The sequence below is a fragment of the Nesoenas mayeri genome (assembly GCF_963082525.1).
Source record: "Nesoenas mayeri genome assembly, chromosome: 20".
Taxonomy (NCBI): domain Eukaryota; kingdom Metazoa; phylum Chordata; class Aves; order Columbiformes; family Columbidae; genus Nesoenas; species Nesoenas mayeri.
Window position 1 is genome coordinate 7,623,743 of NC_137569.1, and position 25,829 is coordinate 7,649,571.

At 43.5% G+C, this 25,829-nt stretch overlaps 1 protein-coding gene across 1 annotated transcript in view; it reads right to left on the reverse strand.

The window, feature by feature from the left end:
* MYBBP1A (MYB binding protein 1a) overlaps positions 1 to 25,829 on the reverse strand; it is a gene marked incomplete at its 5' end in the record, with an annotated part of 53,178 nt that overhangs the window by 7,623 nt on the left and 19,726 nt on the right. The window contains 2 exons of the mRNA XM_080357185.1: positions 6,297 to 6,410; positions 25,044 to 25,112. Of these exons, the coding sequence (XP_080213311.1) occupies positions 6,297 to 6,410; positions 25,044 to 25,112 (183 nt within the window). The remainder of the gene's footprint in view (positions 1 to 6,296; positions 6,411 to 25,043; positions 25,113 to 25,829) is intronic.

Sequence of the window (25,829 nt, forward strand, 5' to 3'; positions counted from 1 at the left end):
GAAGTTTGAACACTATTTAATATTTATGCATTCCCAGCACGTCCTTCAGCCTGTTTCATTGTTCAAAACAAACAGCCCTTCCCCTCCGTGGGATCAGCCTGACAGATCCATCACTGCTCCCTGAGCTGGAGAAACCCAGCCAACCTGCATTCTTTCCGCATGCTGTGCTATCTCCATCCTTCCCCCTCCTCCCCCATAGCAGACTTGATGCTGACGGATAAATGTGCAGATTCATGGCTGAATACAGTGCCAAGTGACTGGATCTGCAAAACACATACCTGCACCCACCCTGCACGACCTTACACCCCCTGGCACAGCCCGAGGTTGTCAAGGTAAACTCTCTTCTCCAGCAGCAAATAGTTCAGCAAAATTTCCACTCTACTGAATGTCCACAGGGACAAGGAGAAAGCGCTGAAGAGGTCTGGGCTCAGTGTGCTGACGGCTTCCATGCTGCCTCTGAAAGCTAAAGCCCTGCCCTGGCTCCACGCTGCACACAGGGTCCCAGAGCAAAGACACAACCTGGTGTTTTGCTGCTGTTGTGGCTCAGATCCCTGTGGTGGACCCGCACCCAGAAGGGCCCCAGAAAGTGGGTTTGGGGCCCTGCAAGAGTGTGGCCATTACCTGAGCACAAGATGTCCCATGTCAACGTACAGGTGAGCTGAGCAGTTTGGGAGGGGCACAGCCTTCCCCTGCTATGCAGAGGCTAATAACAAACTGACAACCAAATGAGGTATTTTAGTATTCTCTATGCTCATAGCCCCTGTTATTATCCAACGTAAGCACCCTCACTTCACCTGTAATTACTCTTACACCTCCTAAGAGGTAAGAGCTAAGCCAGCATCATTCCCCCTCATTTTACAGGGGCTCAGAGAGGCCAGGTAACATCACTGAGTCACACAGACCATGACAGAGCCAGGAACGGACCCTGGGCTTCCCAAAACCTAGACAAGCCACCCTCAAATACTTCCTTTCATGACAACACTCACTATACAATAGAAGAACCCAAGATGAACAGCCCAGCAGCTGCTGCCGAGAGCACTAAAAGGAGGACAGAAAGCACCGACAATCCCTCCTCCCTCCATTCCCACTCACTAAATTTCTGCAGAGTGAAAGTATAAATGTTCAAAATCTTTTTTCCTTGCATCTCTCACAGAAACAAGTTAGCGAGAAATGCTCAGAAACGGAAGGGAACCACCAAGTTTCTTCTTGTCCCTGACTGAGAAGAAAGGTAGGAAACTAAACAGATCCACATGCTGAAGGGTATAACTAAAGGGCATTTTTCGCAATGTTTATTTTGGCTGTTATTAGAAGGAGGAGCCCAAAATTCAGAAGCCATTCTCACAGAAAATGTCAATGGTTACCCAAGTTTAAAGATCTGACATTTTTTTCCATAGATCATGTGAAAATGCAGCAGGGAAAAACCATACGGGACAGCTGAGGGAACAGAGGAGAATGAATTCTCCACAGAGACATCCAGTACTCTGAAAGCACGTCAAAGATATCAGTTAAATCACCACTGGCCTCATTTTACAAGCTAAGAGGCTGAGAAAGGGCAATGAATTAAGAATTTATAACGATGGACAGATAAAAGTTCAGGCAATCTTGAAGAAAAAAGAATGAACAATGGCTTTTTTAGAGATTTGATGAAGTCACTGTTAATAATTTATCTCCCTACAAATTAAGACACCGATAATCAAATGTGATGCCCTTCAGAAATACACTGGAAGCCTATATAGTATATCCCTCTCTGCCCTCCCACATTGAGTAGCTCCAGCTAGTTCTTTTAAATCCCCAGCTGAACAACACAATAGCAATAAAACCTTCTAATGCCATACAATAAGTCTTCAGAGAGCATATAGTAACTTTTAAATTATAAGAGTCTTGGAAAAGAGGTCTTGGGTTATCCTACATGGGAGCAGGCATCACATGTGTCTCATGAGGATCATGTGTATATTTAACTGAAAGTCTCTAATATTGGTAACCTGGAAAGCTTTGGTCATTCAATGAATTTAGGTATCAGATTCAGTGAGTGTTTTTACATTCCAGGATCCCATTTTGGTTTCAAATAGCCAACCTGAACACTATGTGCTCTGCCCATCCCTTACAACACCAACAAGACAAGCAAAGAAATAGTAGCAGGCCCTTCCTATGCTGCACTTATTGCAGAAGAGAGACCAAGGAAACCCTCAGGAAACTGCTGTGTACAAGCCAGAGAAAGTAGTTTTATCAAGAGTTTTCTGAGGGTTGTTTTGTTTTGAAGTTGCTCAGCTGTGAAAATACATGTTTTCTAGAATATTCCTCAAAATCCTTTCCCACTTCCTCCTGACTTTCAGCAAAGGTGGGAGTTACACAAAGCACCTCATTTCAGGAGGGCAAGTCAGTCCCTGGGAAAGGGATGACACAAAAAGGTAATGGAACTATGTATTCAGATCCTGGAGCTTCCTGCGCCAAATCTGTCAGTGAAGTTACTGAAACATCGGCAGGGCTTCCAGATCACTCTGAAGCCAAGATGGCAATTCTGTAACACGTCAGAAAGAAAACAGGAATACATCTAACAAGGGGAACAAACACCAAAATGTGTCCACAATGACAACTGGGAGAGCTGAAAGACCAAACTGAAGGGCGCTTGATAGAATCAAAAGGACAGTGTGTGAGCCTAGCAGCAACCCTGCAGAGATCCCTCACCAAAACTGCGACAGTTCCTGTGTGAAACGGGGAACTTGGGCCCCTGGGGTTCTGCCATTGGCCTCATGGCGTGATCCGGCAGCCTGAACTCACAACCACCAACATCCTCCTTTAGATAACGTGGGGACAGAGATTGCTGCCCAACACACTGGGGTGTTCTGAAGCCAAGTTAAGAAACAGACTGTGCGCAAGGAAGGTCCCTGGGATATCTCAGGAGACCCGAGTTTGATTCTTGGCTTAGCTCCCAGCCAAGTGTGTCATCTGTAAAACAGGGTGAACTACTTTAGTAAACCAAATAACATCAGCCCTTTGGTTTCTGCAAAATAGTTTCTTCATTACGTCAACAACTCACTGGTTTGAACTTCCTTTGTAAAGTGCTTTGAGACCTACTGATAAAAGAACAAAGCTCTGGAAGAGGGAGAAGTCTCAGATGTTTTAGCATCTCAGGTGAGCTCTGTCATCTACAACATGAAGCAACTCTTATTTCTTTATACTGTAAACACAACCTAGTTGTCTAGACTCCCAACATTAGAATAAACCTGAACAACTGTAGCAAGGTTCTGCTTTGTGTAAAGTAACTATTTAGGACTTGTGAGTCCAAAACTCTGCCAAAGCTCTTTCTCTGCTTCCTCATCTTTGCAGTCCCAGGACTTTCAGCACAGGTTACCCAGCAGAACAAGGCAAGAGCACCAAGAGCAAGCAGGGCTCTCACAAGAACAAGTCAACTCCAAAGCAGGATATCAAGACTTCCCTTGCTGTCAGTAAGGAGATGGCAAACATGAACCCCTCATTACTGCCATACATGTTTTATAAGCATGCTTAAACATTTTGGGAACAAATAAGGTCAAGTTAGCTTATGTAAGCGCAAGAGCCATTGCCTCGCAGCAGCCAGAGCTGCTATTTCAGGAAGCTGTCTCTTCACTTAAAGCTCCTGGCCGCTGATTCTCCCTCATCTGCCTCTTCGTTTTGCACACATAATTCAATGATATCCAAGACCGCAATTTTCTCACATTGCTTTGTCCCAGTTCCAGCACATATCACTGCCTAAAACCATCCCAGGCTCCCTGCTCCTCACCAAGTGATCTGCAGGTATGCAATGCAAACACTTCAGGCAAGACAGGATGAGAAATCAGGCACCAAGATTACAGTCAGTTAAAGAGTTGGCCCTCCCAGGTTATTTCAGACTTCTCCCTGGGTCAAAGAAAGGTATAAAATTCTGCATTATCATACTTTCCTTTTTAAACAGCTATTTGTGAGGGATGGAGGCAGGAATGGCTACTGACAACAAACGCAGACCTTTCAAATAGAGGCAGGGTAATAAAACATCATTTTCCACAGCATCACGAATTACAGCGCTCAGTCCAGGTTCTCATGTGTAAGCACTCGCATGCCAAGATCTGCCTACTTATGTACTCGCCTCCAAAATCATGGCTGACCTAGAATGTCCCACCAAAACAAGTCTCAGGTGAGAAAGGATGCGACTGAGCTGCAGGAGAAGCCCCCGGTTCTGCAAATGCCCTCCCCACCCTCCAGCGAAGCAGAGGGATGCAGGGACACCAGGGACACAAAGGGCTGTCATTTAGCCCAAGCTTCTGCCTAGCACAGTCCAAGAAAACTCAGCGCATAATTTCAATACCAAGCCTGTAACTTCCACCCAACCTGCAGCTTTTGTGTCATACAAGCACACAATCTCCACCTGGCAATTCAGAGCTAATAAACTCTTCAGCAAGTTATTTTACTGGTGGATTACTCTCTTTGACAAATACATACTTTCTGTAGATTCTAAATTTGCTTTGCTTCCAGCCTCTGATTTCTGCAACAAGGGATTTTCACCATCGCCAAAAGAGATCAGTCATGATATGAGTATTGTTTTACTACACCGTAGAGCCACTGCACGTTTTTGCAGCTATTACTCAGAGAAATGAGCATTTCTGCACCACCAAAAGGACACAGAATAGCTTTTGCAGCCTTAAAAAGTTTTGCAGCACAAGTATCAGCCTTTGGTCATGAATCAAAACTGTTATATGATATACAAAGTCCTTGATCCCTCCTAATTACAGCAACATTTAAAGATGTGCAGCTGCCCCAGCTCCAAGGAGAGATACCAGCACTGCGCTAGTGCAAGGCGAGAGCAGGAGGGAGACAAAACCCAGTACATATATGTCCACCAACAGAACACTCTAAAAATGTTATATCAAGGCTTTTTCAAGCCAAAAAGAGAACAGGCCTATATACCACTGCTAGTTAATAGTACGGGAGGTCTCCTGCCCGCAGCGTGTACCTTGGGCAGCCCAAACAAACTGACAATATTTCCCAGGAATTTTTCTTTAAACACAGATGACCACAGAAATGAGAGGCACTGAGGAAGCTCTGGTAGCAAAGCTCATTAAAAAACCGGATGGGTTGCAAGATGCTTAACTTTCCCTGACAAGAACAACATAAAGGGATTGTAAATGTTTGTGGCTTCCCAGTGAATCACCAAGTCTTGCAGGTATCCAGCTGCAAAAGAGAAACATGGAGATGACCCACTTGGGAGGAGGGCATGTTTTATGTAGCTGGAAAATAAAATCATACCTAACTCCACCCATTGGATTCCTGATGTAATCATTAAATAGAAGCTATTTAATGAAACCCAAGATAACCTGCTTGCTCAAGAATTATAAGCAGCACCTCTGAATTATTTAGTTTAAACCCGCTTAGATTTTGTCCCTCCTCAACAAAAGAAAACAGAACTAATTGTTCTGTTCCAATATGGTAAATTATAGAATGGTTTAAATTGCCATGTAACCAGCATTTAAGGAAGTCCATGAAGAATGAAAGCTACACTTAAAAAGACGTCAATACTACAGTTACGTAGGAACACCAAGACTGGAATCTCCCGTGTCATCAAGTTTAGTCACCACATCATAACATTTATTTGGCTGTTTGGTTCCCCTCACGTTAATCCACAAGAATATAAGTGAATGGCACTTGCTTCTTCAGTCTCCTGTCCCATAGATCACCTCCTACATAATAGCTGCACCCAAAAATTGTCTTCAGGTATAATCCACGCTTGGCATTGAGAATCAGGAGCACTGCAGTTTCTGTGTCACTGTTTTTTACGTACAAATTATTTTGCAATGTATTCTAAGGTTTCTCTGATAAACAATATTGACAAGGGAGTCCGGTCCAGGAAGGAGTCAGAAGTCTAGTGGACCTCAGCTTTCTCTCTTTGGCCCTGAAGTTCATGCAAATACAGAAATACCTTAACATCTTCAGACATTAAGTTGACGTTCACAATACCTTCCAATTCAAAAGTAATTTTTTAAAACCAGCTTAAATTAATCTGAATGAGCATATTCCCTAAAACCCAAACTCTGTCTCTTGGATTCATACACTGGCACTGCTGAGCTGTAGCAGACACGTTTCTTGCACTCTGTGAAAATACACCCGAACAGCGGCGTTACAAGAATGCTGTAGTCCTGGTGGACACCGCTCAGAGCTGGTGTGAGCAGGCACAACCCGCGTGCTGAGCACAGCTGCAAACTCCAGCTCCGAGAATGAGCATCACAGCAGTAAAAGCAGCACCCATTAGGCGCTATCTATACACTGAACATGTTGAAGCTTGTTACCTCTGTCACTTGGCTGATGCTTTCTCTGATCAATTCCTCCCACTCCTCCTCCGTCACGAAGAGCTTCAGTTCACGAAGTTGCAGAACCTTCTGGAGAAGCAAACAAGCCTGGGCCTGAAAGAGAAAAGAGATGTGAAACTCTGCACTCTCTAGGGAAGATATCAGCAATGCAAATACTGCGCTGAAGCAGAGCTAGCACAGTGTCCAGGGGACGCTATGTTACAGATGCTGCATATCCTCAACAACATCCATGTCGCTCTGTTAGAAAACATTCTCTAGACCCTGACGGAGTCATTCCTCAGGAGACAGGGTGGTGGGTTTTGGTTGAGTGCACATACTTAAAAGAGAAGGTCAAAGGGATGGGATCATGCTGCTTTTAGATTTAGGCATTAATATCTAAAACATGCTTCAGGTAGCTGCTATGAGTGCATCACTTTCAGTCTCCAGAAATCTTCAGGCAGCCCTTTGCGTGACTCAACCCTTTACCGTGCCCTGATGAATGCAGTAGGCACAAATAAACAAAAATAAAAGCTGGCAGGTTAGCGAATGCTTCATTGCAAAGGAACCCGAGATGGAAACTGCTGTTCAGAGCAGCCCTCGGCCTTGCCCTGGAGTCAAACTTGCTCATTAAGCCTTTACATTAACACAGCAATGGAAAGAGTAGCCACTAGAAAAACAACAATAATCTGCAATCTTCTTACAAGCCCTTTTCTATCCCATAATTCCTACTTTAAGGCTTTCTTAGGTACGAGAAAAACGCAGCAATAACAAAATCCAATCACAGAAATGTACAGAATACACTAATGAGGATTAGTGCAAATAGTCTAGAGGATTTAAAGGGAAAATTTTGTAGCAGCATGGACTTACTGAGCAAATTCTACCCACAAATAAAGAAAAAAACATTGCCTCTAGCTGCCACCACACAGACCAAAATTAAATGTAGGTATAAATACCAAAAATCATTGGGAATTGCATCAAGAGTTAATTTTGTCCAAAGAAAGCAAGGGCTGCCCTTTTTTAACCACACATTGCAGCTGAAAGCAGCCTATAGAAAACAGCCAGGCAGAGTTTGTAAAACTCTTTATCAAAGACACCATTGAGATCAAAAGCCTAAGAGACCTAAAATTAAATTTAAAAAAAAAGGAGGTAGCCTGGTGATACCCAACCCGGCCTCCACATACCCCTTGGGTCCAAAGTAAGCAACCTGGAAAACACGTGGCAGGAGGCTAAAAACTGGCCATACGGTGGCCACATTTTGTTTCTGGAGCATTTTTAGGGAACTATTTACTGAAGAATACAAAGTGAGGGAAGAGAAGAAATTCCATGATCTCCTGAGAGCAGTCAGACCATCCAAAGTTGTAGGCAGTGGAACAGAACACCCCACGAGCTCAAGGAGCTCTGTGTCTCCTATACAACATACTCCAGGCTTCTGGGAGGGACAGGAGACTGAACAGAGGTGACCCATTGGATAGTTCCAGCACATGTGTTTGTGTCATAACAGACTAATGTCACACATCTATGTAAGTTTACCTCCAGTTTGCACCACTCTGGCGAACAAACAGAATTATCCAAATAGAGCGAGCTTTCACCCACGCATAGAAATCCTGTTCTTCACTCGAGGGAGAAAATGTGGCAGGGAACCAACAGGACTACGTCAAAGGATTTATGTTGACTTAATGAGAGAGCGCGCCCTAATGCCATGTTTGAGGCAGGCAAGCTTACATATTCCTCCTAATTATGGGGAGGCTGTGTCTTACAGAACAAATTATGGCATGTCTGCATGCATGTACCAAATGTAGTGGAAAGTCACTTCAGTGCAATTGCAAAGACAACGTGACCCTCGGAGCAGATGAAAGGCCACAACTCATCCTGAAAGGCTCAGGCAGGGTCATAAACCTCAAGGCACCATCTCTTCTTTGACAATTATAAAAGCGTTCATACTGCAAGTGGGTGCAAAGCACAGAGAAGGGTTCTGTTAAACTATCCTGATAGTACCTCAGGACTACAGATTTACTCAAGAGGTGAAGAGAGGACCAGAGGCAACAGTGATAAGGGCCTGCTTATCGTACCAGTCAGCAGTGGGTGGGAGCCCTGCAAGTCAATGAGGAAAAGAACTGGAAAGAAATCAAAGCCGAACAAGGAGCTCTGGAGACCTGAGACTGACAGAACAGATCCTGAACGGGACCCAGGTCTCAGTATGCACTAAGCTTGAAAATTATTTTAAAAGAAAGGAAAAACAGAACACTGAACATTCCTTCTGTGTGTCATAAATGAAGAAGTCAAAACAGCCAGTTATCTGAGAATCCCGGCTGGTGCTATCAGTCTTTAGTAATTTTGTCACACTCATAGCTTTCATGCCTCCAGCCTGTACATTACATTGAAGCAAAGAGAAAATGTTTTGAGTTTCATGTAATGAAAACATTGCTTTTGCTGTACTCAACACAATCCTGTGTTTCCGGATTGTTTTCTAACCAAATGATAGTTTAGTACTAAGCATGAACAACTTTGCTCATTTGAAAGAATAAAAATAAAGAATTTACTTGCTGGTTGAAATCAAATTTGCCTTCAGAACATCTCAGAGTGCAAACGTGACACTAATGATTACAAGGTCCTCAGTGCCCAGTACCATGCTATGCTGTAGTTTAAGGTTATCATATTCATCACAGAGTCAGTGACTCTTCTATTCCTAGAGCTAGTTATTATTAACACGCATAGCCTATTTTTCCAGAGCAAACTTCACAGTTAAATAGCAAAAGTTAAACCACAGGGAGAGGAACTGACATTAGCAAAGTCAGCCAGAAAAATGAGGGGCAGAAGCAAAACTAAAACCCAGTTCTTCAATCCCAGTCCAAGGGTAAACCCAATAAGAAATCACACTTCCCACTCCTCCCACTAACGCCATCCCATCTCAGCAAAACAGGAGGGACACCAGGTTTCTCCTTCAGAAAGAAGTGCAAACATCACATCTCAATCACAGCATCTATCAGCATGTGAAAAAGGATCCTGGATGGAAGTCATCAGAAGATTGCTTAACAAGTAAATGTGGTCAGAGAAATGTGGTCTAGCAACCAGGACCATACAGCAGCCACATTGCCTTGAAAGAAACAGTCCTCAGCAATGGCTTTTCAGCCACAAATTCATCTGTCAGGGCTGCGAAATGTCAAACCGCTGGCTAGAAAGGGCATGATACAGGGACCAGCTGCATGTTTTACCATCACATCACAGACTAGCAGTAAACTGAAGTTTGGAAAGTACTCCCACAAAATCCAGCACAGAGCTGGGCTCAACAACTACCCAGTTCTGTCCCTCTCCCTCCTGCCCTCTCCAGCATCACTGATTTTTTTTTAATGTCTTACGAGCATTTGGCAATTTTGGAGGCTGCCAGAACAATACTGTTCCCAGGAATATCATAGAGGATTCTCTGCATTTTCTCAGTGCCAAATCAAGCCTGCTGTGTTCATGACAGCCCTACAATAGAGCCAAGTATTATCAGCACTTCACAAATGCACAAAAATAGCAGAAGACTCAAGAGCCCCAGCTACCAAACTCCAGTCCAGTTCAGAAGAGAAAGTCTTCATCCCCCATATGCACAATCTTGGAAAGGAGAACATGTCAGAATAGTTACAAGAAGTTGACAGCCACATTAGAGTTTTTTATTAAGGGCAGAGGAAAATGCTGTAGCCCATTCTGTGCCCAGTAGCTACTCAGCTGCCTAATCAAAACATTTTTCTCCTTAATGTCAGTTTTTAAAAAGAAAGATCATAAAATAATACAAAAATAAACAAAAGTGAAGTCTATTCAAGCAAGGATACTACATACATACATACACTCCCACATATATCTATCAACCATGTCACTATATGAGGCGGAAATGCTCATTATCAGTCCATGTGGGAGAAGAGAACAAACAATAACAAACTGCAGTGCTGACCCTGTGATTTCCTGCCAGCTTTGTTTATTCCTTTCTTATCTACAATGATAACACAAAACACCGCCCAGTATAAACAGTCAAGATTTCTTATTTCTTTCTGAAATAGTGAATGTGCTCACTGCAGTAACCGAGATGTGCTGGTAATTCCCAGATGTGCACATCTACCTTATTTAGATGCTGAAAAGGAGCGCAAGCTGGCGGGGCTGCTGGGTTTTACAACCTGCCTTTACCCTTTGCAGTAAAGGACAAGGCATGCAGCCTGTTTGAAATGGTAAGAACAGACTAACTCCCACCTATTCAGCCACTGTTTTGTTATTGAAAGCAAATATCTGGCACAGGCATAGTGGCCGTGTAGGTCAGAACAGGAGCTCTTCCCAGTCGCCATCCAGGTGAGCGGGACAGAGGGGAATACATCGAGATGCCTTTCCATCACTACTGTTGTGCAGGAAAAAAGCCAAAAACAAAGAAACCTCTGCAACGATGTAGAGATTCTGTCTGCATTGCTGAAGAGATGGAAGCATGACCCAAATTAAGGGTTGTTTTGCAAAGAAAAGCAGGCTGTTAATAGGAAAAGACTTGTTTCTGATGCAAAAAGAAATGTTTTTCTCACTCTCAAGTGTTTTAGGAGGCTGGCTGGAGGTGGTTTTGCAAGCAAGTGAAAAAAGGCACCATACAGACACACTCCCGTGAGAAAAGACACCAACAAAATCAGCAGTCACCCACTGCCACCATCAGAGGAGAATGAATGTCAAGATGTGCCCACACGGCAACACCCCAACCACCAAGCCTGAGTTTTCACAGGGCCATTCTGTGTGATGGTCTCAAAGCAGCCTGGAGGTTACAGCTGCTTAACCCTTCTAAGTTCTCTTATGATGTTTCCAGCTCACAGGAGAGAGGTGGTAAGTTTAACTGGCAGGACAGAAACATCTCATTAGCTCTGACCCAGGACAGTATCTGAGCTACATCAGACCTCCCTGCACATTGTAAGAGAAGCACTGGGGAATTTAAATGCTCACCAAAGACATCAAGATGTTTTTTCCCCATCCTTATGTCTATCATTTTTGCATTATGGACAGAATCTTATCAACATGAAGCATGCTGCCAGCATGGCAAGAGCTTCTTTTTCCCTTTGTATATAAATTACATATATACATATATATATATAAAAATTACCTGGAAAATTAGGAGTTTGTGCAACTCAAATATATTTTTAGAACTGAAGAAGCACCAGGAGCTTTAGTGCGATCATCATTTCACTGCTCTTGGAAGCCCAGGAGACAAAAATACCCAGGTGGTATCACACCACACAGGCTACCGGTATTTCAGAGCACTGATGTCTCCCTTCTGGCACACACGCCACAGCAGCAAAGCTACAGCATAACCTGACCCGCCAGCACATCTGATCCAATGTCAGCACATGTTATCAAAACAGCAGCTCTCAGTACATAATCCGCAGCATTAAGACTATTCTACGACCACAGGGATATGGCAAAAAAATAAGTGCACTTCTAGAAATTCTCACCTACCAGGCCCTGTGCAACTGCAATCACATGAATCACATACTGCGCTCATGACAAACGCTACCAGGAAAGCTAGGGTAAAACAACATATTGCAAGAATACGGGAAATTGTAAATAAGATTTCCCTCAATTTTAAGAAATGGTCAAACTATTAAATCAATTCCTCAGCTATCTGCAATTTGTAACATTAAAAAAAAAAAGGCACAGCAAGCTCCAGCTTACAGGACTATTGGTTATAGGAGAATAACCTGTCATTTGTTACTACAAGGCAGGACAGCCAGAGCACCGCAGCAAAAGGCTCTTCCAATCACTGCCAAAGCTTTTGTAAAAAGAAACAGCATGCAAAGCCATGAAGCAAGTGCCAGTCTAGCCCTGTTTCTGTCCCCACCATTAAAACATTCTATTTGTACGTTTACATTGGGTGTAGGATGGAGAAAAAGACTCCAAAAGAGCAGTCCTGACATTCAGGGCTTGCTTTTCATTTCTTTATCACATTTGTTTCATGCATTTGAGTATTTCTGAACCTATAAGCCAGAAGTTTGATAATGGTTTGGCAGGCAGAGGCCAAGTTAGGAACAGCCTAGCAGCTTATTCAAAATGGCAAATCATGAAATTATGAGAGGGAAAGGAGAACAAGGCCCACAACAATGGTGCTCCCTCTTCTTTACTGCACATTCACAACAGGCAGTGCAGAAGCAACTGCACTTCAATGTATGCAATATATATGCAAGTTTCCTACCGTTCCTTGACACATTATCATCAGAATTCTAAAAGACTGAGCACTCCACCACTGCGGGCAAGACAGTCTTCTTGGCTAGGAACTTTCATGACAATATTTAACAGAGGACTTAAACTTGTGACTAACTTAAAAGTCTGAGTTTCACACAGCCTGTTGACCTCAACAGGACCAAACTGCAAATTCTCTGGAGGATGCAAGAAGAGGAAAACAAACAAACAGACACTTTCCTAAGTTAAGGACAAACAAAAAAATATCCTTCAAGATCCTTAACAACTATCCTCACTGAACAAGCAAACGCCAATTATTTACTTAAAACATAAAACCACTAATTATTTACTTAAAACATACAAACGCCAATTATTTACTTAAACCATACAAACCTTATTTGAAGGCTTTAGATCTAAAAAGTGAAAACCAGAGATGATTAAGAAACATTTGCCAAACTAATTTTCCTCCCTCTACAAGATGTAACTGCAATATTCCACACATGGCACACACCCACGTTCCATCTATGTTCCAAATTGAGGGGGAAGTGAGGATAAGGGAAAGCCGTGGCTGTGGCTTAAGAAAACTAGTTTGAGAGGAAAAATTTAATTCTTAACCTCTTCAGTGCTGCTGACACAAGGTGCACATAACCAGAAAAGCCAAGATTCTCATTTAGCAGCTATTTAAAAGGTTTCAGGGTGGCAAGTCCTCGCCCCTTCTGGGATAAGTAGGACTGTTATGACAACACAGCTGGCACATTTGGTTTTGCAGAACTGCCCATGCCAGGACACCAGAGCATCTCTATAACTATTGCTTAGTTTAAAAATGCGTTGCCCATGCTCCAAGGCAGCACCATGTGTTAGACATTCACTTTTACCCCAAATTTACCCTGTTGTCCCTTCTGATTAAGGGACTTAGGGACTGCCTTTGCTGTGCCATTTCTGGCTGTCTCCTGCATCCTGCCTGGCTCAGAAACATCTCAGGAGCTGGAAGCCCTGCTGTGCACCAGGGTGAGCAAACCTGTGTGCAGAGCTCCTGTCTGCAGGGCCCGTAGCACACAGGGAGACGGGCAAAACAGGCCTGTGTGTCAGCAGTGTCACAGCACGGAGCCCAGGCTGTGCAGCCAGCTCGCAGCAGGAGCACCGCGTTATCCATTGCTGCACAGACTCCTGGTGCCTGCAAGCAGAGTCGGAGACAGCTCGTGCTGGCACAGGAAAGGCCATGAAAATCTCTTCTGCATTATCATCTGGCTCAGGAGCCAAATCCAATATTTCCTGCTACAACCCAGTGTCTTCAGACTAATCAATCGGCTTTTTCAAGACATCCCCTCAGCCAGCTTTGACAAGGTCCAATACTGTTGTCTGAGGTGGGAAGAACATGAGCAGGATCCATTTCGGCCAGCACAGACATTGTCTTACCAGACACAAGCTTCCAAGTCTGCAAATCTGCCCTCGTGCCTCCAGGAATGGCCAACAGCACAATAAGGCAGCAGAAGTTAACACTGATCAGACACCCGCACCCATCAACCAGTGCCCCTGGCTCCCACACCTTCCCCCGCCCACACAACAAGCCCTGAGCCACGCAGGAGTTTCCTCCCAGCCCTCCCTCAGTCTGGCCTTGCCAGAAAAACACCAAAGAAGAGATTTATGAGCCCAGGAAAAAATTCTTCCTGCCAAAAAGTGATCAAAACAAATGGTATTTTACAAGCTTAAATTAAGTTCCTGTAAAAAAATGGATGAGAAAAATTTTGCAAGGCTAGTTAATTACAACATGTAAAGCATTTAAGTGACACCTAAATCACATTTTACAACCTTGGATGAGAAAAGCAATCTTACTCAGTGCACTCCCACCAAACAGCCTACGTCATCAAGCTCTTGCAATTTTAGGAGTTTTAGAATAAGCCAACCTGCACAGCAGTCCAGTTTGATGTAAAGTAGGTTGTACCTGTTCTTCCTCACTTGTAGAGGAGCAGATTTCCACACATATAGCAGGATGCTTTCCATCCAGGCACCTTAAACAATTCACAACAGCTTGCATATCAGCGCACTGAAAATAACTGTTACACACGAGACACATTTTGCTCATTTGATCATCATCATGTAGATTATCTGTTCAGGCCTTCCTGAGTGCATAAACTTGTCAATGGACTCTGTTGGGTTTGTGAGCTTTTTCTGTTAACTTTCAATTCTAAACCTCTGAAACAGACATCATCTCCATCTTCTACCCCTCCTGCTGCATCTGCCACACCCCTCTCCTCTTTATTACGCTTCATAAACCTCTTCACCTGTGGCTCAGATGTCCTTTAAGCAGCAGCAGTGAGAAGTTAAGAAATCTATACAATTCCACAACTATTCCCAAGGTTCTGAACAACAGCTGTCGCATCGATCAGACGGGCTGTTAACTTCATTCTGCTAATACTGAGTACTTGTCTACACTACAGAAAGTTTTATCACATTAGCTACGCTGTCACATCCTCCTCCTCGACAACATGCAAACAGCTATTGCAAGACACAAGCACTTAAACCACCACCGCTCAATCTGGCTAAAACGTGGAATGAGCTACACCCCATAGAAACCACCTTTAAATAATGCAGCTGCACCTACAGGAGTTATGTCAGCCTTGGCCTTACAGGTAAAATAGTCTTTGCCTTCACTGACAAAGTCACACCAGTATGATTTTTTAAATATGCTTGAGCCAGCAGAAAACCCAGGACTAGCAGTCAAGGCACTGGAGCAGCCTGCCTGCAGACCTGGGCACATACACAGTATTTACTTACATACAAGTTTCTTCATGCCCTAAAACATCCTTACTTGATTTGTTCCATCAACAACTCTGCAAATCACGTTCTCTCCACTGCTGCTGGGGAGTGGATTTTTCCACACTTGGTTGCTCTGCAAACAGTGCTCTGGATGACGGTTTTGTCAGAGCAAAAGCCCCATCTTGCACTTGCCTAACCAGAGGAGCCCATTTGTATGTGAACACAGGGATCAATTTCTCGCAGGGCTAACCACTTAGGATATGAGAAAGGCCCATTAGTCTTAATGTTTTCCTCCCCTTATCCACCTCCCCCCCCCCGCCCCGAAAATGTCAGTATCTTATCCTAAGTTCTTGAAAAGTTAAAAGATGCCATAATTAAGCCATGAGAACACAAGATAAATCATTAGCAGAACAGAGATGAGAACCCATGAGTGCTAATTTTGCTTATTCTGTAATGTCCAACTACAGGACTGAAAAATTGGTGGGGAATAATGGTGCCATAGGCTGTACTGAAATCAGAGGGAAAAGAGCAGCAACGCGTTCTGTGCAATGTATCCACGCCTCTCCCTTCCTGCATTAAAAAACAAACAAACAAACAAATCCAGGAAATATACCCATTTGCCCCTCCATTCCCAAATACACTTCTCTCCCAAGTTAAGAACAAATTCACAAGTAAAAAAAGAATATATAAGACAATTTGGTTTCTTAATATGGCCCTGTTTATTTTGGAGCATTACTGCTTTGCTTTTACAAGTTCTTCACTTGAAACACCAGAGCAAGAAATGCCCTTTTGTTAAGAAATAAGAGCAAAGATTCTCACAGAATGTCCCAGTAGCTGAGGCTCAAAGAAACATTACCAAATATCACGAAACATCTTGCGAAATCCCCTGAGGCACTATTCTTTCAACCCTGTCTAACCTATCCCGAAAGCTTTCATTTTGTCAATTTTTATTTTACACACACACCCGTTGTATCATCAAACGCCAAGAAGCTCCACGGACACCTCAAGTTACTTGCACACATCGGTAAGACCAAAACCAAACCCATCCCCTCCAGTTTCCTCACCTGGCTGCTCCTCCCAACACATTCTAAGCCAGATGCACAACAAAGCCAATTTTCCTCAATTCAGGAGAGACATGGAATAAGGTGTTTTTTTTACGCTATTCAGAAGGCAGCTACTGCATAATGCAGCCTATTTAAAGAGACTTTGCTAAAGTCAAATTTAATAATTTAGGAGATTTAAGAGCAGTACGCATTCAAAAAAAACCCCACATTGCCTAGACACTGTGTGCCTTTTAGCTGCTGTCTCTGATTCACTAGAGCAGGCTTGACGTCGCAAGGACAAAGGTTTTTATCTTTTGAGAACATTTATCTGCAGATAATGAGAAATTAGAATTCCAATTCACTTAAACGTCAACTATTGAAGTTTAGCTTTCAAGCAGTATAAAAAAAAAACTACTCACACATCAGTAAAATTGTTACCTTGGAACATTGAAATAAATAGCACTGCTAAGCAAAAAAAATAAGGTTGGAATTGTACTGGGTTGAACTTTGTAGATTCAACAACTCGGATGCTCGCCAGCAGACCTTTTCATTTTGCAGAATCCACTGAGAGAAGCACCGTGACATGACAGACAGCCTGTTGCCCTTGGGGAGAGGGACATTTGAGACCCTGTTCTGCCAGGAGATTGCTGAGAAATCCTGTAGAAAAATCCTAACTCCTTTCTTGTGCTTTAACTTCTGCAGAGTGGCATTTTAGTACATGCCAAGGGCAGAAACAGCAGCAGCCAAACCCCATTCCAACCCACAAACAACAAGAAAAAGGGATCTACCACTTTCTGTCTACAGGAACTCTTCTTAAGAACGTCCTTGTCAGTCACTACAGCCCAGGTTGGCATTTCATTTTAAGCTGCAGAAGCCCTAATCTTTCTTCACTTGCCAACAAAGCACCCTTCCAGCGTGCTAGTATTTCCAAACCAAGATCCAATACCCCACTGTAAACACAGCAGAAATCATTACCCAAAGCTTCAAGAAAAATCAGGATTCTACTCTGACGTTTTAATAATATTTTGTAGCACAAATATACCTCAATCCCATATGACTGAGATAGTCACCAATTTCATCACAACCACCTGCATTTCTTCCCCTCCTGTTTTTGTTATGCTGTTATTAAACACGTGGCAATGACCTTGTCTCCCAGCAAGCTTCTCCCAGTTGCTCTACACAAATATCCACTCATCAAACTGTTCAAGGGGCTGAGCAGAACGCACTTGGGTGGTTCACTCTCTTTTTAAAAACTATCAACTCCTCATGTGTCAGATGGCAAGTTTAATTTAGTAGGCCAGGAAATCACTCAGTCTTGGAAAATCACTGCAGTATGGTATATATCTAACTCAGCAAGTCTATCTGATACGCAGGGCCGTTAATGCCACTGATCAGTCTCATCCTTGGATACCTCTTGCCAGCAGCTGTGTCTACAGTAACAACTAAAGCATATGTGACCTTTTAATTTTCTTATTTCATCCCAGCAACAGACTAGAGTGTTTCCTCCTTTACTGAGGATTCGCTACAAGATCATCAACCCAATCAGCTGAACAGCAGTGAGTAGAATAATCACAGTCTGCATCTCCAGAATCAGAATAAGAGGCAAGTAGGAGCTTTTTCATGTTCTGGTTGTGCTGCCACACGTATGGTAGAATATAAAGACTGGGACTGCTAACAGGGCAGTTTCTCTGTGCCAGTCAATTAATATCTAATGTCATTATGGATCTGTATGTGGCCAATGCAGGCATCTGCCTGCTAGACACTTTTTGCAGAAGCCATAGGGGCCATTAAAAGGCATAAAATAAATATACATATCTATATATATCTCATGGAAAAAATAAACAAACATGAACACCTAACATGTGAAATGCTCCAAAGAGACCCTGCAGACTCAGTGACAACTGAAATACACAACACAAAGTTATCCATGAAAACACATGTAAAAGCTCATGCCATGGGATTTCAAGCACTTGGCTTAAATGCAGCCAGGAGTATCTGAAAAATTTAAACAGATCTTTTTAAATTTTCAGCCATCTCACACAAGTGAGAGGAAAGGAAGACAGAAACATGGCTTATAAAGCAGCTGATCAGAGAGAGCGACGTTTTACTATGGCATCAGACACCTTTCCAAAGAACATTAAAGACTATTTATAGATGCTGTCAATGTCCTCCAACTCGCCAAGGGAACATAGTTTCTTTGAGCTCTCCCAATGCAAGAGACACTCTCAGTAATGAAAGGCTGGGATGCAATAATCCACATCCACAACCATCCTAAAGGTCTAGGAATTGAATAACTCTACACAAAAAATGTAGAGCACTCTGGCCCTGACCCAGCAAAGCACTTAAGGATCCAACTGTTTTCCTTTTGACTTCAGAGGGACAGTTTACATACCTAGAGCTAGTACATGTCACAGGGCTTTGCTGGCTCACCATCAGATAGCTCAAAAAAACATACGAGCCCACCCATAGTTCAGCTTTACCTTGCAAAACACAGGCTCTCCTTGACCATCTCCTTACACAAAACAAAAACAGGAACAGGAGTGGGACACTGACTTGGCCAAAGCATGTCAGGCTGACATATATTTTCCAGCTGCAAATGATTTCTTTTCACTGAAGAGAGGGTGCATACTGAACGGGGGAAGACAAAAAGGAAGAAGTCTGCAGGCAGCAGCCGTTTTAACACTGTATCACACAAGAAGCCATCACTGCCTGGCGGCAACTCACCCTCTGAAGGTCTGCTCATCTCAACTGGACCCTGGGACAAGCCCTCCCCTAGTGACACCTCTATGGGGACACAGCATGTCCCACCTCTGCGGAGGGGATGGAGGATGCCTTGAAGGAACTGTACCTATTGCTTAGCTAGCATCAGCAACCCAGTTCTCATCTCTGATGCAAAGGACTGGCACTGGTACTTATCTGGGGAGGTTTATTTTGCTTCATTATTAGTGATGGCTTATGCAAAATATTCCATAACAAGTCCCTCCTATACCACCTGCTGGAAAGTAGCTGCGAGAACACAGGCAAGGCACCGTGCATTAGTATAGCGATCCATTCATCTATCACAGCACGAGGAGGAATCCTCCCACAAATACACACAGAGGGGTGCTGGCTTCTGATGCTTTGACTATTCTTGCTGTATTAAAGTTTAATTACTTTTAACTTAGATATTTACATAGAACATAAACTGTTCAGAAGGATAACTGTCAACCAGCCAAGATCTCTTTGGCAGGACTTCAGGATCACATTTTAGTCTTCTGGTGATGGCAGCTCTGGTACAGAATTGCTACAGTTCTGTAAAATTATGTCCATATATGTTTGATCCCTTTTGGGAGACTGCCAAAGCACCAAGATTAATTAGCAACTTACCTAAAATACACTCTCTATTAGATAGATCTTAAAGGGTTCCTCATCACAGACTGCTTTATAAAAACACATTTTGAAATATTAATGAATCTATATGACATAAGATGACATTTTGAACTGTCTCAGTGCCCATTCTCATCTCCATACTAAGTAAAATTACTTTTATTAGTTTCATGACAGCTCTGCACTTACATCAGCTGTGCAGAGCTCTAGCCAAATCACAGAAAATCAACTCACTTGGCAGACAAATATAGCATCATTATGCTCCCAGCTACTGCAGCATCCTCTATCAACATAGCTTTAAATGTAAATAAGAAGACAGGGATGTATCCAAACTGATGTGCAACCACAGTGTAGAAACAACTGCAAAGTAATTGTGTTGAAATGTACACTCCTATTGCCTTTCCCAAAGGAAAAGAACCAGGGACAGGTGTGGAATCATTTGCCTAAACCCTAGGAAAAATGCACAACCTGTCTACAGTTACTGTAGACAGCACAACCACATTTTTCCTTGCACACAAGGAAAAAGTTACAGACTAGAAGTGGTCTAAGTGTCTGTCAGTACAAGTGAGGTGGGGGCAACCCCTTACTCCTGGTAAACAGTGGATGTTTCATTTACTAATCGTCCTTTCCAAACTGGCTCCAGTACCACTGGTCAACAAGCTGGATTTGTCAGAGGAAAGAGAATGCTGTTCCAGTCCAGGCTTCCAGAGAGGCTGTGCTTCAGCGTGTTTCTAGTTCAGAGCTGGCACTTGGAATACGCGCTTGCCTGCAGAAGCCTGGATCAGCAGTGAGCCTGGGTACTGCAGTGAAAACAGCCACGAATTTTCCCTCTTCACCTCATCCTTAGACTAACAAAGTTGTTAAGGCAGAAGCATTAGTTCACAGATTTATCCAGTCCTCTGGCAGCCCCAGGATGCAGGAAAATGGGTCAAGGGACACTGCAGTAAGAACCTCATCACAATTAGCAATGCACCACAGAGGGGTTTGTGCCGTAACAACATCAGAGGGACAGCCCAGGACCACACAACTACAAAACGCGATGTTACTGTAGCTATGCTCATCATACTGATGCTGTTAAAAATAAACCAGGAAGACATTCCTCACCTAAGGCTCAGGAGGGTTCTGGTATGTAGCTGAGTCATGCGAAAAACATTAAATTAAACACATCTTGATCCCTGGTTTACGCTCCATCAGCACAAGCCAAAAAACCAAGCCTTTTGTGCATACTGAAAAAGCAACACTGCACCCACTGACACAAGGCACAAGGAAGTAATTTGAAGGTCAAGGTCTCCTGGAAAACAATTGCAGTAGTAAGGTCAAACCGCATTAAGAAAGGAGGAAGCAAGAACAAACTCACACACATTTTTTTTCTAAAGAGAATTTGAGAGAATCTGCTTAGTGCTTGTGGAAGACAGACAGACAGCAACATCCTTAGTCAACAAAACAGCACAAGCCTCCCCCACCTGTTAGCACCACACACATTCTGCCTGGCTAATGGCAAGACTTCGCACTGCCAACGGGATCACCTGTGCCAGACAATTCATTACCACCGGCTCAACTCAAAAGTGTAACACAAGCTCCCTTTTTGATGCCTTGTCATTTTCCCATACCAGTCTTATCATTGAAGACTGTATCACTAGCTGGAATTTCTACCTAAGCAACTTAAAACACCTGTATGCATGCAAGTACAGGATTATAGAAGCGTTAGCTACACTTTACTAAGTGTAACCACCTTCTCAGTAAGAGAAAGTTATCAAATCTGCCTATATATACAAAAAGATTGTGATGCGTGAACTGGTCCCATTTTCCTGCCACTGAAGACATTTCTTCTGGCCGTTACAGCAAGTCCAACGTCACGGATTTTCAGGACCTCAGTCCTCAGGACTGCATCCAACAAGCTGGATTAGAGCACCCCAAAAATTTCATTCTTTACCATCTTCTTTCTTTTTTACTTTAACTTGTAGCACTTCTCACACACTAAAGGTCCTTTTGAAAAGCTTCATAGTAGCTGTTTGCAATCTAGTGATTTAATCCAATTTCTATCCACTTCTTTCTACAGTAGACAACAGTGCAAGAACACATCACAGGCATGAGAAGACAGTGCAGCTTTAAGTTATATATTGGTTTAAATTATACATATGGGAAAGCAAGGATCGACAAGAGTTTAGGGAGAAGATCCTGACTGCTACTGTAACAGAAAACAAAACAAAACAAAACAAACCCCACAAACTACAGCAGACCCCACCAGATTTCTCAGTTCAACAAATGAAAGATATCCAACCATCAGTGTGTTCATTTTTTTAAAGGCCTGAAGCATTTTAATTTGCACACAAGGCCCCTTTGGGACAGTAGTCGTCTTTAGCTCCACACTTCAAGAAATGCAGAGTTTGAGAAACAGGCCAGGCAACAGGTAACACTGAGCATTCAAAGCACCAGCTCCCAGAGTCACAGCACATTTGAACCAGCAGAAGATGATTCATAGTGTTCTGCAGCCAGTGAGGTCTCACAAAAAGTGAGAAATCCAGCTCAGATGCAGGAACTGTTCGAAACAAGGTGTTTTTGCAGATCCACTGTCACAGATCTTCATCTGGATACTTCTGATGTACAGGTTTAAATGTAAATTTAAGTGAATTCAAGGTGGCTTCACAACACCCCTTTCCTGGTCAAGTATCCCTTTCCCTTCCTTCCTCTACTCACAAATGGTACCAGTCTCTCCAGCTCTTTCCTTTTCCAGGGAAACTGCTGTATTAGTGTCTCCTGCAGGCATCCATGCTCCAGGAGAGAAACATCAGAGGAACAGAACTTGTCCACTTCTACAAGCTTCAGTTTCAAGTTCAGTCTCAGTAAGACCACTGCAAATTCATCTTTCCAGTTTAAAACCTTTTATACAAGTTGAGCTTACTGCTAGGAAAACCTACCAAGCCACCCACTGTGAGTCAGGTTTAAAACTGCCTTAAGAGCTCTCACCCCCCAAAGTGCTGTTCATTTTATCTCACAAATTACTTCAGTACAAAGGTGAACAACCTCACTGCTGCTTTAGGCGTGTAGGAGCAGTGTCAGAAGAAAAGGGCTGACGATGTCAGTCACACTAGCTGAAGTTTTTGTTCTAAAGCTTCCCTTTTTTTTTCTGCCAAGCTTTCCATCAAGATGCACTCTTTGACACACCTGCTTTTGGATATTGCTGAAAGACCCTTTCTACAGCAGCAATTCCACAGGCCAAAGAAAAACACCTCCCAGAAAGACACATAAACACCCATCTGACAGCTACAAACACCTTTGTCTTCACAGACAACACTGCTGCTGAGGGTTCCAAGTTTTAGAGGTGAGCAACTGAGGGAGACAGGATGCACCGAAATGCTGCAGCGATGAAAGACTCAGTAGCCCGGGTCATCAACTACCACATTGGAAGGGCCTCCCCCAGACTAGCTGGATGAGCAGATCAGAGCCCCGGGGGTTCATTCCCAGGCCAACACAAGGGACCAGCCCGGAGCCGTGAGCTCCAGCTGCCCGTGCAGAGCACGGCTCTCCCCACCCAGCACAGCCCCGAGGACTCCATGCCAAAGGGATCTGCAGAGCCAAGAAGTCAAAATCACCATGGGATTAGCTGTTCACACAGATGCAGCAGGCAGAGCCAGAACGATCAGCAGTAACAACAGGAGTGTTAGAAGGGGAATTAAGGCTCATGTCTCTGGGATAAATGAGTTCAATGACTAGAGGCCAATATTCAGGGGCTGAAAATAGCAGACTACCCCACTTGTGGCTCAACCATCAGGGATGGCTAAAGTCAGGGTACCAGGAGACCTTTGGTGTCTTCAGTACTCAGAGTTAGGAGAGGCCTTTTGGCAGCTGAGCCCCTCCACCTCACCCCCCCAGACACTGCCAGAAGCTGCAGAGGCTCCAGAGGAGTTATCTATCCCCCTGCTTTACCCACGCCATCACTTTGGCACACACACCCATCTAGCTTGCCCACTACCATACCCCCTAGGATACCATCAAAGCACTTTTGCATTGCAAATCAGTGGGACAATTTAATTGAAAATCTGGCAAATTAGACATGTGATGAGGGGAATCCAGAATTCCTGAAAAGGAAGCAGTCTGCAAAAAATGTCAAGGTGCAACTCCAAACTCCCTAGGCTGTACATAGCTTACTCTCCATGTTGCCTCTGTTTAAACAGTGGTATATCCACGTTCTCTATCCAGTCTCCCACACACAGCACATCCTCCCCTGCTCCTCCCACCCACAGATAAACAGGCTCTGGAAACAAAGCTTGAGCAGATAATTGTAGAAGCCCGGAAAGAAGGACAATGCTATTCCTTGTGGGGAAGCAAAGACACCCACATAAATGAAGCTGTCTGCTTGGGTGCTGTTCTTGGTCTCTTGAGGACAGGATCAAGTATGTGCCTTATAATTAATTTGTTTGTTATTTGTGTAACACGTCCTTATTTCTACCCACTGAAATTACTAATAGCTTAATTCACTCACTCTTTTTTTTGTTCTTGTTTAAATAAGAGCCATTCCTGCTGGGTAAAAGAGCCTGAAATGCAATTTACACTGACAATGTAAAGCAGCCTTACTGTAAGCACATACCTAGCCCTTCACTTTCCCTCCAATGATAAGAAACAATAAAACAGCTATTTACGAAACAGAACGGTCAATCTAGGATGTACTTCTGCAGGGGACAGATGCAGGTTACAGCTAGGGGGTGGGAAAGTTAGAGACACAGTGCTACTGGCCTAAAGGGTTTTGGTTATTAACTGCATGGAAGGCCCCCCCACTGCAGTGAAAATCCAGACAGGCCTCATTCCCTGCTCATGCGACACTGAGCTGTGCAGTCACCCTGCAATGTTTTATTGATAAGGCTCCGCTAATTTTGTGTTAGTCAGGCACATGCAATCAACCATCAAAAATCGGATCTATAGTACAGGTGGTTTTAAACTAGACACAGAAGCACGTGGCCTAGAAAATGCAGGACAGCTGGCAAGGCACGGAACAGGCTCAAGAAGCTAACCTTGAGCTAGCGTTAGGAGGCAAGGATTAGAGCACACTGCATTCATACCAAGGAACATCTTACCAATAAGAAAGTAATCAAGCAAGAAGTGACTGAAGGGAACTCTTAAAGCAAGCAGGTCTCAACCCTGAAAGCTGCAGGCATTTTTTAAAGGAGATGCTACCAAAGAACCTCCGTGACTGTGAATATATAAGCTGCTTCCAAAACTTCGGTCGCACACCTGAAGCAGTAAGGAAGTACTTGCAAAAGCTCTCCTCCCAGGAAGCCCATTTCTCAAAACTGGGTAGCCTTAAAAGCAGCAATAAGCATATTAAGCATCATCTGAGCTGCCATGATTAACTGACTTCTCCAATTGACAATTTAATACAGCATTGTTTGTTTGCTTTCCTTCTTACCTGCTGATGTTGTCTGGCTCCTGCTGTGATAGACTTGACGAGAGTACCTACTAATGGCTTACACATGATCTGTAACAAAGAAAGACCCAGTCTCTTATTAGTGGTTTCTGACAGGCAGGTTCGTTTTTCAAGCAAAACAGTCTATGTTTTACACAGCTTCTTGAGTGAGAAGAAAATGCCACAAGAAAGAAAAGTACCCAGAGATCAGCAACAGTTTATTTGAAAAACAACAGCTTTGCTCACACCAGCCCTGAGTGAAATCTTGATCACAAGGAAATCAGCAGCAAAACTCTTAAATTGGAAAAACTGGGTAAAGATTTCATCGTCTGTGTTCTGCCTGAATCTTGATTTAAATCTGCCTCTGCCTGATACTTTATGTAGGCAGTTCAGTTCATGCAGAAGAACAGTCCCAGAGGCAAAGAACATGCTGAGTTAGACCGGAAAACGTCAGAGCTTGGGGAAAGATCTGAACCCACATACTAAAGGGGCCAAAAACAAGTGTGTCAGAAGAAAAGCCTCCCTGGAAACAGGTTATCCTAAAGTTCTGGCCTAATCCATCAATTTCTGCTTATGGGCAAAATATTTCCAAATTGAGGGGCACACAGAACCCAGACACAAGAAATGAGAAAGCAATTGAACTGCAAATACCTTACTGGCACATCTTTAATGTCGTCTGTCAGGCACTGGAAGGCCTGGCCCTAACAAAGCATGGACAGCAGCTCGCTGTGCAGTTCACTGACATATTGTGCAGATAGCTATTCCAACCACAGCACCTGAAATGGTTTC